At 31.7% G+C, this 12,730-nt stretch overlaps 1 protein-coding gene across 2 annotated transcripts; it reads right to left on the minus strand.

The window, feature by feature from the left end:
* Window positions 1-1,142: 1,142 nt before the first annotated feature.
* LOC144567745 (zinc finger CCCH domain-containing protein 3-like) lies at window positions 1,143-6,041 on the minus strand. Of its 2 annotated transcripts, none has more exons than XM_078317923.1 (7): window positions 5,739-6,041; window positions 5,177-5,346; window positions 4,532-4,585; window positions 3,931-4,047; window positions 3,156-3,482; window positions 2,038-2,343; window positions 1,143-1,753 (listed from the first exon to the last, which is right to left on the minus strand). In XM_078317923.1, the coding sequence occupies exons 1-7, from the start codon at window positions 5,812-5,814 to the stop codon at window positions 1,451-1,453; spliced, it is 1,353 nt and encodes a 450-aa protein (XP_078174049.1). In that variant the 5' UTR covers window positions 5,815-6,041; the 3' UTR covers window positions 1,143-1,450. The 2 variants fall into 2 exon arrangements, with proteins under 2 accessions (XP_078174049.1, XP_078174039.1); XM_078317913.1 differs by having other exon boundaries at window positions 2,038-2,339; window positions 3,149-3,482; window positions 5,739-6,018.
* Between the last annotated feature and the right edge of the window lie 6,689 nt (window positions 6,042-12,730).

Below are 12,730 nucleotides of genomic sequence, written 5' to 3' on the forward strand. Positions count from 1 at the left end.
CGCCATATTTCACTAAACTTTGTTATTTATCACGAATTGGTCACTCGAGTTTGATTTGTCCATTTTTAGTCACTCAACTTTGTTATTTGTCCCAATCAAGTCTCTCTATATTTTTTCATCCAAAATATTAATGGAATATGCTTATTCCGTTAGTATTTTGGATGAAATATACTCATTGTGTCAATATTTTGGATGAAATGAGTATGTTCTGTTAATATTTTGGACAGGATGGGAATATTTCGTTAAGATTTTAAATGGAAAAGTATAAAATGACTTGATTGAAACTAATAACAAAGTTGAGTGAAACTTGAGTGACTAATTCATGACAAATAACAAAGTTTAGTGACCTCTAACGAAATTTACCCTAATTTGTTTCTATCAAGTTGATGAATTTGTTTATATTCTTGTAATAAGATTTTTAACGAATATGACTACACGAGTAAAATGATGCTGTGTGATATTCTTTTTTTCTACTTTTCCTTGCTTCAGTAGGATCTATTGTCATTTGAATGTTACAATTAAGAATAAAAACATCTTGGGTTTTATGTTTGAAACTTTTAAAAACGAAATGATGATATGTTTTTAACAAAGTTAACAGTTAGAACATGAAAAAAAAAATTCCAAACACATGTCATTAGTCACTTGGAAAACTAGAATTAAATAAAAAACTAGCAGTAAAGTATTTTGATAAGATTTATTATCAATACCAAAATGTGAGCACCAATATTTTTAAACTGTGTGATTTGGAACTTAAGAACTTGAAAAAAAGAAAGAAACTGCACCTGATAATTTTCTTTAAAAAACTCAGTAGAAGAATTAAATTATGAATTTTTTTAAGAAATTGCAGCTAATAATTTGCTTTAAAAACATTGATATATATTTAAAAATAACGTTCAACAACACAGTCCAAAAATTGGCAGTCAACAGAAAACCTTGACCAAGTTGGGACACGCGTCACCGGTTTATAGGGCACATGCATGTTCTCCGAATTTGATAGAGCACAGTTCAGTTCATCTATTAATTTGAGAAATCTTGTCAAACAAAGTTTCAATTAATTAAATTCTATTATCAACGGATCCAACCGTATCGAAAAAAAAAAGAGAGAATAGAAACAAGAAATAATTATTGAAGGTAGATAAGACTGATTGATTTGATGGAACTTTATTGACTATATAAATACCAGCATTTAAGCAGTCTGAATTTGCCATCCCTCCTTATTTTCATATGTTCTGTATATTACACAACAAAACAGCAACACCAAAAAAAAGGTGATCCATGGAACTAAATATAAAAGGAAAAAAAAAAAAAATCAAAAGATGGGTGCGGTGCACATGTCACAACTTTCCTTTCATCATTTCTCAATGCTTTGAATAACACTAAATTATTTCCTCCAGAAATAAAATTAAACCCGATTTAAATCCATCCAAAAAATTTTCATCCTCATAAAAATCTAATTCTCATCTGAGGGCCCTGACTGAGGATGTGATGTGGGCCCACTTTGAGCTTGAAGAGCCTCTGACGAGGGGTCACTTTGATCCTCGTGAAACCCTAACCCTAACCCGAGATGTTCCATAGGTGGTGCGGTTAGGAGCAACTGTGAGTTTCTTTGATCAGTGTAAGTTGCATATGGGTCTGGAACTGAAAATGTGGAAACTGGATAATTGTAGTAACTCATGACCGGGTGGTCATATTTGCAACTGGGTCCATACTTGCATGTGCCATACATCCTGTAGTAGCTACACATTTGTTGACCCTGCGCCATTCAAAAATAAAAAACACCCATGCTTTCAAATTAAGAAAATAAAAAGGCTAAAATATTGCTGAAAAAAAGTAAGACTTTTGTTACCGGGAATGTATAATATATCAGGTTCACAAATTTCCATTCGAGTGGTGGGATCAGGTCATACCAAGTATAAATCTAGAGGCAATTATCAAATGTTCTTTGTCCCAGGCAATGGTCCCAATTGCAACCATCAGCTGTGTGTGTGTGTGTGTGTGAGAGAGAGAGAGAGAGGGAGGGAATAAGAAAGCCGTTACAGGTCTTAGAGGAAAGCCCAGAGGTCCAATTCCAGTGACTCCAGCAGCGTTGATGGCCTGGGCTTGGGCCTGGGCCTGGGCCTGAACATGTGCTTGGACCTGCGCATGGGCCAGAGAATTTCTCTCCTTTGGATGGTTATACTTGCACGTAGCACCATACTTGCAACCTCCAGTCTTCATGTAGTGCTGGCAGTCAGGCTGATCGGGTCTCTCTGGCAAGTTATTATTTAAGTTTGTTCCTGAATTTAAAGAACTCGACGAAGTCTGGTTTATCGTGCCTTGAATTTCCTGGCTCAAATTTCCTGGCTGTTGTATAAGATTATAAGATTAAATTATTTAAGTTGCCAATTTTCAAAAGGAAGAACATAGTTCACACTATTTGAAAGAACATAGAGTGAGGCCACATTACTATGCATAGCGCATATTAGTCCGTACTATGGATCAATATTTATATTTTCAAAGTCTAACAGTCGATCTGAACCGTTCAACATGATCTCCATATAAAAATGCTTGTATATCAAATTTTATATTTTTTATAATTTTTGTGCTATTTTGTTTAGATAGGTAGAAAATCACTTGATCTAAAGATTCTAGACCATTCAAAAGTGGTGATTTTTTACCTATCTAAAAAAATAGTAAATGAATTCTAAAATTGTAAAATTTAGTCTGCAAGTACATTTGTGTATGGAGGTCATGTTAACGGTTCAGATTGACTGTTTGGACTTTGAAAACAAATATATTGATCCACAGTATGGACCAATCTAGGCTATGCATAGTACCATATCCTCATTAATAAGATATCATGATACCAGGGTTTACATACTGACTTGTACTAAAAGAAAAGAAAGATTATAAGGTAGTACCTTACAGTAGCAAGCATAACCAGCAACCACATGATATATTTTACTAGTGCAGTTTGGGTCCGATGCGGGTGCGCACAGATCTTAAAGAGCATTGGACGGCCTGATGCCCACTGGACCAAAATTTGCTTCCAATAGGCATCAGACCCAAACTTTTATCATATTTTACAAGATTTTCTTTTTACTTTGTCTTTGTTATCTGCTTAGAATAGTTCAAGAAACCTAGCAAAGAACCGAAAGCAAGCTAAAACTACATACCACATAAGCGGCCCAGCCGGGTTGAATGGGTTGGGAGTTGGGGTTGGTCTGGAGCATGAAGGGTGTATAAGAAGACATGCCTTGAACCCGTGTCGGACTCATCACATAAGGTGCTCTAGGGACAGGCCATGCAGGATATCCACCGACTAAAGGAAACCCAGCAGGAGGAACTACTTGAGAGGATGCATTTCCAGTTTGGTATGCTGTGCCTCCCTGAACAGGAAACACCATTCCAGAGGGTGTCGCAAGCTCCGGGTGGCTAAACTTGCAAGCGACACTGAATTTACAATAACCGGTTTTCATGTAGTATGGGCATGGTTTCTCACCCTGCAAATTGATTTAGAATGATGTGAACTTAGTAGTTGATCCGATACCAGTACCAGTACCAATATAATACTGGTACATACCAGACAGTCCACTGTATATGATAGAACTTTAGGTGATTTATTTCTTGGTGTTGTTCTATTTATTTAAATTTTCTGATATTTGTGTGATTTTGCATTATATAATATGATGTTACTGTCTAAACCTCTGGCAAGTCAGATGCTACACACTTCAAAAAAAAAAATTACCAACATGCCACTACACATATGAAGGCATCAGATATATCACTTTTATTCAGAAAGTACAAGTATGGTCATTTTGAGGGGAAAAACAAAGAACTGGGGAGATAATGGTGCATATTTTCACCTTTTATACTTTTGAAGAAGAAGTAAAGAATTAATATTTTTGACAGTTCCAGAGGAAATAGCTATTAATAACAAAAGAATGGTACCTCACGTACAGGAAGACCAAAACTGTTAAAATAGACAGGTCGAGTATTTATCTTCTCACGCGGATGGTGATATTTGCAAGTCGATCCATACCGGCACGTACCTGTCTTTAGGAAAAACTGCCAAAATAAAATAAAGAAAATAGATTTGTCAGAATATTCTTCATACATAAGATCCTATGGAAACATATCAAATGATTCAGAGGAAAGAAAAAAGGGGACAAGAGAAGATGGAATGATTTCTTAATCAAGGTCAACTTAGCGTAAGAGACTCAAAGCAACTATGTTATGTGCATATACATCTGCTATTAGTTGGAATATGTGTATGTTTTAACAAGTGCTTCAGCCTAAAAATAAATGTGTAAAAATTTACATTGTTGTTATACATCATTAAAAAGGACAAATCAAAACATGAATACAGTATATACTTAATAAATACTACTTCTATTTCATGATCCAATCCATAAGCAAATACCTATACTATGAAGTACTGTACTTGAATGGAACAAGAGATTGATGTCAAGACCAAATACCATCTTATGAAATTCTGATTAGACAAATAAAAGAGAAAGTAATATTTTATTTACAACTATAACTTTGGTACCTGACATTCCGGCTGTCCTTCTCTTTGAGGAAGATCCCCGGTATACTGTGCACCCTGAAATATGTTTGTTGCAAAAAAATGTAACATTTTTGTTTAAACAAACTCAGGTTGGGTCCATTCAGTCAAGTCAAGCATGTTTTAACCAAACCTGACATTGATTATGAACTATACCAGAATGCAAGGCATGTTTGAATTTTTTTTTGTTTTACATTGTATGGGAACTGTACTGCCCTAACGAAGACAATCATGTAGACCTAAATTATATAAAAAATCTTAGCACAAACCCAATATTACTAGCACCGCAAGACAATATTATTTTTCCTTTTTTGTTCAATTATAAATAAGATAGTCATTTCTGAACAAGGTATTTACTGCATTTCTTAACACAATTAAATATTGTGTTAAGATAATACTAATTCATGACACATGACATTAGATTACTTGATACCAATCATGAATGCAGCCATCTTATAATAACTACCTTTACCTACAACATGTGAACCAAATGCAAAAAAAAATATAAGGTACTGGCAGATACACAACTCCTAAATAAATCTCCCTTTGCACATAAGAGTAGGCTTCAATGGTTACTTAACTGAACTACATAAACAGAATATAGCCTTAGTGTGAAATCTTTATCTGTACCTGACCGATGTAAGTCGGATGATTGTACCGACAATTGGAACCATAGGCACAAGTGCCGGTTCTCATGTAGTAACTGCAGTCGGGTTCGCCGGGACGATCTGGGTACACATTTTGGGCAGTGTTGCTGCCCTTATCTGGTCCATCAGTTACTCTTAGTCGTGCCATTGATTCTGCACAAAGAACCAAGAGTAAAAGTATCATGTGAAACTGTTAATGATTCAGTTTTTAGTGTATCTATTACAGCATGAAAGAAAAGGTGAAAACATGGGATAAAACAAAACTAGGAAAGAAACAGAAAGTTAACAGTTTTTAATAAATCAACACAAATAAAGGAAACTAGGTCATATTATAAAACATTTCCATATCAAATAATGATCGAAGAAATGTTCTAAAATAAAAGATAAAAACAAATAAATTTCCTAAGAGTTGGGAAATTTTGATCTGAATTGTGAAAACAGTTGAGAGATTGTTCCATCAGAGTATTTGGTAAGAACAAGTTGAAGTAAAAAATAGATAGGGTGAGAGATCGAAGGAATCTGCATATCTGAAAGAAAATTTTGACCTTGGAGGTGATGATCAGAGGGAGAATCGACAACATTAGCAACCGCATTACTTATTTCCTGCCCCGTATCCGCCATTAATCCCCCAATCTACTTCGATCTCGCAAAATTATATACGAATGTGAGACCAAAAGATCTCTGATTCCAACCCAAATCGCCACAAATTGATCCTGATTTGGAATATGGCGCAAATATCTGATTTATTTCCCCAAACGGATCGGATCGAATTGTGGTTTTATTTTACTTTTTGTTTTCTCTTCTCTCTCTCTCTCTCTCCCCCAAAGAGATGGGTAATATGAATAAATAGGATTCTTTGTTATTACTGTACGTATTTAGTTAGGCAATTAGTTAGTGTTAATTATATATTTAATCATGATTTCAAAACAATTAGATTTTTTTATTTTTTATTTTATATATGTGTACAAGGGCCAAGGGCAAGGGGGGACTGGGAGTACGATGTAATTTCCTGTTCGGAAAAAAAATGCTTATAAAAGGAAACAGTTTGCCACTTTTACACATACATCCTCTAACAAAATGTAAATACAAAATATCAGGCCAATTTCACCGTAAAGTTATTTATTACACTATGAAGTAGGAATGTAGGAACCATTCATCTATTTTTTTAGTCTTTTGATCTCTTATGAGACAAACTAATAAACTTATCAATTTATTAGTCAAGAAGATCGAATAAATTTTTTGGATATATTGTGTAGATTTAGAATTTTCGAATTGTAATGTGAAAGAAATATTGTGCCTAACAATTTGTGTTCAAATTTTCTATCATGTCTAATTAAACAACAAAGTGTAGCTATCATATATCTTGTAATAGATTGATGATCCAAACTACTTATCATATTGAAGTCTTATTAGAAATAAACTATTTTATTATTTTTTATTTTTTTTCTTCACTAGCTTTAGACAAGAAAAAGGCCATTAATTTAAAAAGTTTTAAAAATAAATAAATATATAGTATATAAAATTTGTAAATCACATTGAGTAGTTCGAATCAGCCATTTGAATTTTGAAATATTATACATAATATTATTATACACAACTTCATATAGCGTGCATAATAATAATTATAGAATGTGAATGCACCTTACAACTTCGAACATGAAATTTTCTATAAAAGCAATCATTATTATATTTCTTGAGAGGCTATTAGCTTAATTCATCGACAAATATAAAAGTAATATGTATTTAAAATTTATAAAAAAAAATTATACAACTTACTTTATACGATTTATGGAACTAATTTGTTAGCGAAAAAATACAATACAAAAGAATATTCTACCAGATTTACATGCAAGTGATATCAATGAACTTCTATAAATGTGGTACTTTTTGGTTCAACAAGCAATTAATATTTATAACTATATATATGTGAAAATATGAAAAAGTGAGGTCCTTATCGTAAAACCCTGCTGACAATAAAATATCGCTTATTTGGTAAGAAAAGAGCGAAAAAGGAAGTATTATTAATAACCTAAGTTTTTTCTATGAATATTAATCTGTAAAATGTATGAAGCAGTTATCTGTCGCGAGAAAATATCACTCGCGATACGATACACAGCATTAGAAACAACACAAAAGAAGAGAACCATAGGAAGAAAAAGCGATGGGGAAGTTGCGATCGCGGGCGTAGAAACGCGCGAACGCATTCGGAGTCGGAGTCGGAGAGTAGCGCGCCGCGCGACGACGGTTCGTACAATCGGCTGTTTGGTATGGAACACGAAACACGATTTATACACGACACAACACACGTAACATGGATGTTCTTCTATTATAATTTCTATCTATCTAACATGCACCCACATCTTCTACCACATTTTACATTCTGATTATATGTGTAATGTGTAATGTGTTAGCTCTTTTAGGTGAAATTGAAGTACGTGCTGAATTAGGTGCATCTCACTTAAAGCTGTTTCTTAATTAATTTTATAACATGCTACTGGAGCTTCTTTATTATTAACTCTAATGTACATTTATACTAGATGTGTTTTTAATTATTTATATTGAGCAGTGAATTAATAGTTAATTTAAATTGATTGATAATTCTAATTCATCATAAATCTGTTATAAAAATATTTAAAAAAATAATAATAAATGACTTTGAAACACATGGGCAATTTGATTTTTTTTTTAATTTAATTAATATTTTTGAAGATAAAAATAGGTATATTAAATTAAGTAGAATAATTGAAGCAGGGGTTGTGCGATTTAGATAATTAAAGAACGACCACTAATGCAATTGATTAATTAGTTAAGTTATTGGTAGAATTAAAGTGTGAAGAAGCCGGTGACTGAACTTTCATCCATCCATCTTGTAATAATAAAAATAAAAATATGATAAAATAGAAAATTGGAGAATTGAATTTATTTTGACTTGGAAATAATAATTAAATAGGAAATTAATTAGTGCACCGCTAGCTACTTAACTAGTTTGTGGTCCCAACAACCGATCCAGTATTGCAATTGCAATTGCTATTGCTATTGCATTATATTTCTCCTCAACCTCAACCTCAACCTCAACCTCAACCTCAATCTCAACCTCAACCTCAAGTGGACGCTAGCTAGCTGATGATGTAGCAATTACTATATATTCATACAACAAATTTGGTAAATTAAATTAGAGTCAAATTAATTAAGAAGCATAAAAATGACACAGTGACGGTGACAGTGACAGGACAATTAATTAATTAATTTAATGTGTTTGTGTTTGTTCACTAGTTTTTGTTATTACGAACTTAATTTGAGAGGACAACACACATATATTATATATTAATTAATTAGGTGGAGAATTAATATTGGAGATATATAGCTGCGACTGCTAGATCAGTTATAGAAAATTAGAAACTGACTCATTCATCAAATTAATTAATTCACCGGCGTTTACAAAATTTGCAAATATAAATTTCATTGGATTAATCATATAAATGCGTATATACGTCCGAAATAAAAATTTCTGTTACTATCTTTTATAAAAAATAATTAACAAAATTGATATGGGTTCCCAAAATTTTTTAACTTTTATGATAAATACAACTAATTGCTGAGCACCCAACTGGGCCTGCCACTCGGTTTTTTTAGTGGAAAATTTGTCGAAATTTTTGTAAATATAATTAAAATCAATCAAATTAAAAAAAATGGCATCACTTTTTTTTAGAATTTTCAGAAATAACACTTTCGTTGGATAAGCAAACGGAATTGCATTGACCCAGAAAAAATGTGTATGTATATGTGTATGTATATGTGTATGTATATGTGTATGTGTATGTGTATGTGTATGTGTATGTGTATGTGTATGTGTATGTGTATGTGTATGTGTATGTGTATGTGTATGTGTAGATATGTAGATATGTATATGTGTATATATATGTATAAAATCAAAGTTGACAAAAAAAAAATCAAAGTTATAAAGATTTACGATATCACTTCGTAAATATATCAAATATTTTATTTTTTGGCATACACTCTAAATAAGAAAACTTTTTTCCACAAAATTATTTAAATAAAAATACTAAGATCTCTATAAAAAAAAAAAAATGAACAGTAGACCGCCCGTTCCACGGGCGGTCTGCTAGTGCTGTGACCCGCCCGTGGGACGGGCGGTCCGTTTGTGTTTTGGGCCGCCCGTGGGCCTGGCAGTTGGGGCATTTTAAAAAAAAAGTTAAATGTAGGGTTATTTTTAAAATTAAGTTTTGTTTTTAGGATATTAATAAAAATGGCCGACGGAATTGCATTGACCCAATTCCGTTGAATAATCTATTGAAATTACAGAGTTACAAATGAATTAAATAAAATTGCAGAAGTTAATACCAATTTCGTTAGATAATCAGTGGAGACGCAATTCAACAGAATTAGGCCGATTCAATTTCCGATGAATTATCCAGCAGAAGTGTTATTTCTAAATCAACATGAATTAGTTGAAAATCATGTTGTTTTATTTAGTTATTTTATTGTGTGTGTTATTTATAAAAAAAAAAATGGAAAAAAATGGGTGTGCAGCTAGTAGCTGCATCCTTGTTCCGGATGCTACGCAACTATTCGATTAATTATTTTTTTAAAAGAAATGGTAAGTAAACAAAATTGGGGTGAGAATGAGATGAAGGCCGGTCAGCCGGTCAGGTCAGCCGATGATTTCTATTAAAAGAAAGCATAAAAGTATTTAGAAACAATTTGAAGCGAAGACTGAAGTGTATGTATGTTTTTCTTTTGACAGAAGCAGAAGCAGAAATACTTTGAAGCGAGCGTAGGTACCGAGCTAGCTTACCTACGTAAATCATTTCATTTCATTTCATTTTTCTACTAAATCCTATCTATCTATATATAAATATAATTCTCCACTTTCTACATTACTTTTGCCAACTGTAACATTCACATGACTTGTACTGCATCTATAGTTCTATACCCATATTTAAGGTAGATATGCTTTAAGAGCAGGATAACTTGAAAATGATTGTTTTCATGATCTTAACAATTGATTTTTCAATTATAAATAAATAAAATTAAACAATCACTACTAAATTTATAGATATGTTATTGGGCGTATGTATCATGAGTACGATTAAATATATACCTCAATCATGCTCCGGATCCTCATCTCTATTTTCAAATTTCAAACAATCCATTCAAATTGCTCAACATAATCTCTATATTAAAATGTGGTTGGAACTTGAAAGTTCAAATTTTATATATATTTATAATTTTTTTACTATTTTTAATAGGTACAAACTCATAAGATTGTGGACCATCCAAAAACTGTAATTTTGTATCTATTTAGAAAATTAATAAACAATTTCCATGCGGCAATCGATAATATTTTATTCATATAAATATTTATGTAACATGTCAAGGCGTTTTTATTGTGCATGAATATAAATTAACATGATAATGGCCTTGATTATTTATTGCATGATACAGCCGTTGTTTGTGGCACATTAATTATTGTTGACCATCAGATCAGCATCTAAGAATTATTGCATTAATTGTTGAAATTGAAAAGAACGGAAACCGTTTGATGAAAATCAAACGTCTCAGAATACTTTGAAAAAGTAAAATGAGTCGGTCGGCACAACCGAGACCAAAAAAGAGCCACAGAAAATCCACCGGGACACGAGGCACCTTCATTTAATGCACCGGATGCTCTGAGGACTGAGGACTGAGGCTGAGGTCAAAGCCACACATGACACGACATTCACCAATTATTGTACAATATTATATACAGACTCGTACTCGTGACTCGTGAGAGAAATGTTGGTGCTTGTTCTATTGCAATTGCAGTAGGGATGTCAAAATCGTCACGTGACGGTCACATGTCGACGTGTCACCGTATGGTATAATTTTGACATACTATGTAATGTATGCCAATATATGTACGTAAGAATCCAAAAAAAAAAAATATATATATATATATATGTACGTAGGAACGGATCATAGACTCATAGTGTGCTTTAAGTCATCTCATTCTTTTAATTTTTTTTAAGTATGTATATTATAATTTAATTGAATTTCCTTTTCTTTAAGATTTTATATAGTTTAATTTCCTCTTATAAAATATCAATTTTATACTTTTTATAGTTTATAGTTTAGTGGTTGTAGAAAAAAATTGAATATAAATTCAACCTACCACACTGTACATGTTTACAATTTATATTAACTGCACCCTTCTTTTTTAAATTCTCTAATTCCACCTCCGATAATATGTGTGTCGATTACGTAATATAACTAAATAGGCATGGCACAACACATAAACTAGTCTGATCACGTCATGAGACACGACACAACACAGCACAAAACCTTACCAAACATAGCTACACATGACCAAAATTATGTAAAATTATGTCATTGTTTATTTCAAATAACAATTCAAATTCCTAACACAACATCACAATATATGTCGTTTAGTCAATAAAAAAGAATCTATATTATTATCTCATATTCATTCAAATTATCATAATTTTCCAATTCTCCTATAAGATTTATTTTCTTATTAAAAATAAATTATGAAAAATATTTGTATCAAGTATATATAGTCGCATTCAGAGACAGAGAATAAGTTTGGACACCTCACTCATCAATTTGAAATTCGAAATTTGTAATTTGAAATTTTCCTTTCAACAAAAATTACCTTTTCCAACTAGACTCAATTTTGACCACAATTATTTTTAGGCATTCATCTCCACATGAAATTAAGACATAAATTTAAATTCTAGTTCAGAGCACTTCAGATGCCTTGAGAGTATTATCTGATGATCAGTAATTGTAATAACAAATGTATTTTCATACTTCCATTTTTAAGTATGGATTTCATAAAAAATAGCATTAGTAATTGTTATTTGTTATTCAAATTTTACGTTCAAATATATCAACAACAGAAATGCGTCAAATTTATGTCAATAAAATTTTAAAAAAGTTTATTTTCTGGCCTTTTATTTTCGAATAACAAATGCGCACTAAAGTATGCATCATTTTGACTTTATATCAGTATACATCAAGAGTAACATATTAGCAAACGAAATCCAAAAAAAAAAAAAAAAAAAAAAAAATCAAATTTTCCTTGTCTTGATGGTCATTGAAATAAAGTTAAAAAATGTATAATTTTATGCATATAATTCAGATGATATAAAAAAAAAATCAAACAATATAAATTTGTTAATAAATATAAATAAAAATTTATCATAATTTGGCAATAAAATCCTCCTCACTAATTAATTTTGAAACATCCAAATAATAGCTGGGTCGGATTGTGCTATTTGTAAAATAAATAAAAATTTGCAAAATAATGGGTCAGATAATTATCTTCACGAACTCATTTCCGACACATACTGTGCACAAATTTTATTGTGTATCTTAAATTAAGATTAAGATGTACACTTGACTATTTCATAATGCACACATATCTAGTTTAGTTTAGTTTAGTGCAAAAACAACGGTTGATATTTTAACCAAATTTTCTTTTTAAGTATCGATTTGATAAAAAGATTCTCCCAAT

The sequence above is a fragment of the Carex rostrata genome, chromosome 2 (assembly GCF_964058835.1).
Source record: "Carex rostrata chromosome 2, lpCarRost1.2, whole genome shotgun sequence".
NCBI classification, from domain to species: Eukaryota; Viridiplantae; Streptophyta; class Magnoliopsida; order Poales; family Cyperaceae; genus Carex; species Carex rostrata.

Coding starts and splice junctions, on each gene's coding strand:
- LOC144567745 (XM_078317913.1), bottom strand. CDS start 5,814: ATGGCGGATACGGGGCAGGAAATAAGTAATGCGGTTGCTAATGTTGTC. Junction 5,347..5,738: donor CTCTGATCATCACCTCCAAG/GTCAAAATTTTC, acceptor TTCTTTGTGCAG/AATCAATGGCACGACTAAGA. Junction 4,586..5,176: donor ATCCGACTTACATCGGTCAG/GTACAGATAAAG, acceptor AACATATTTCAG/GGTGCACAGTATACCGGGGA.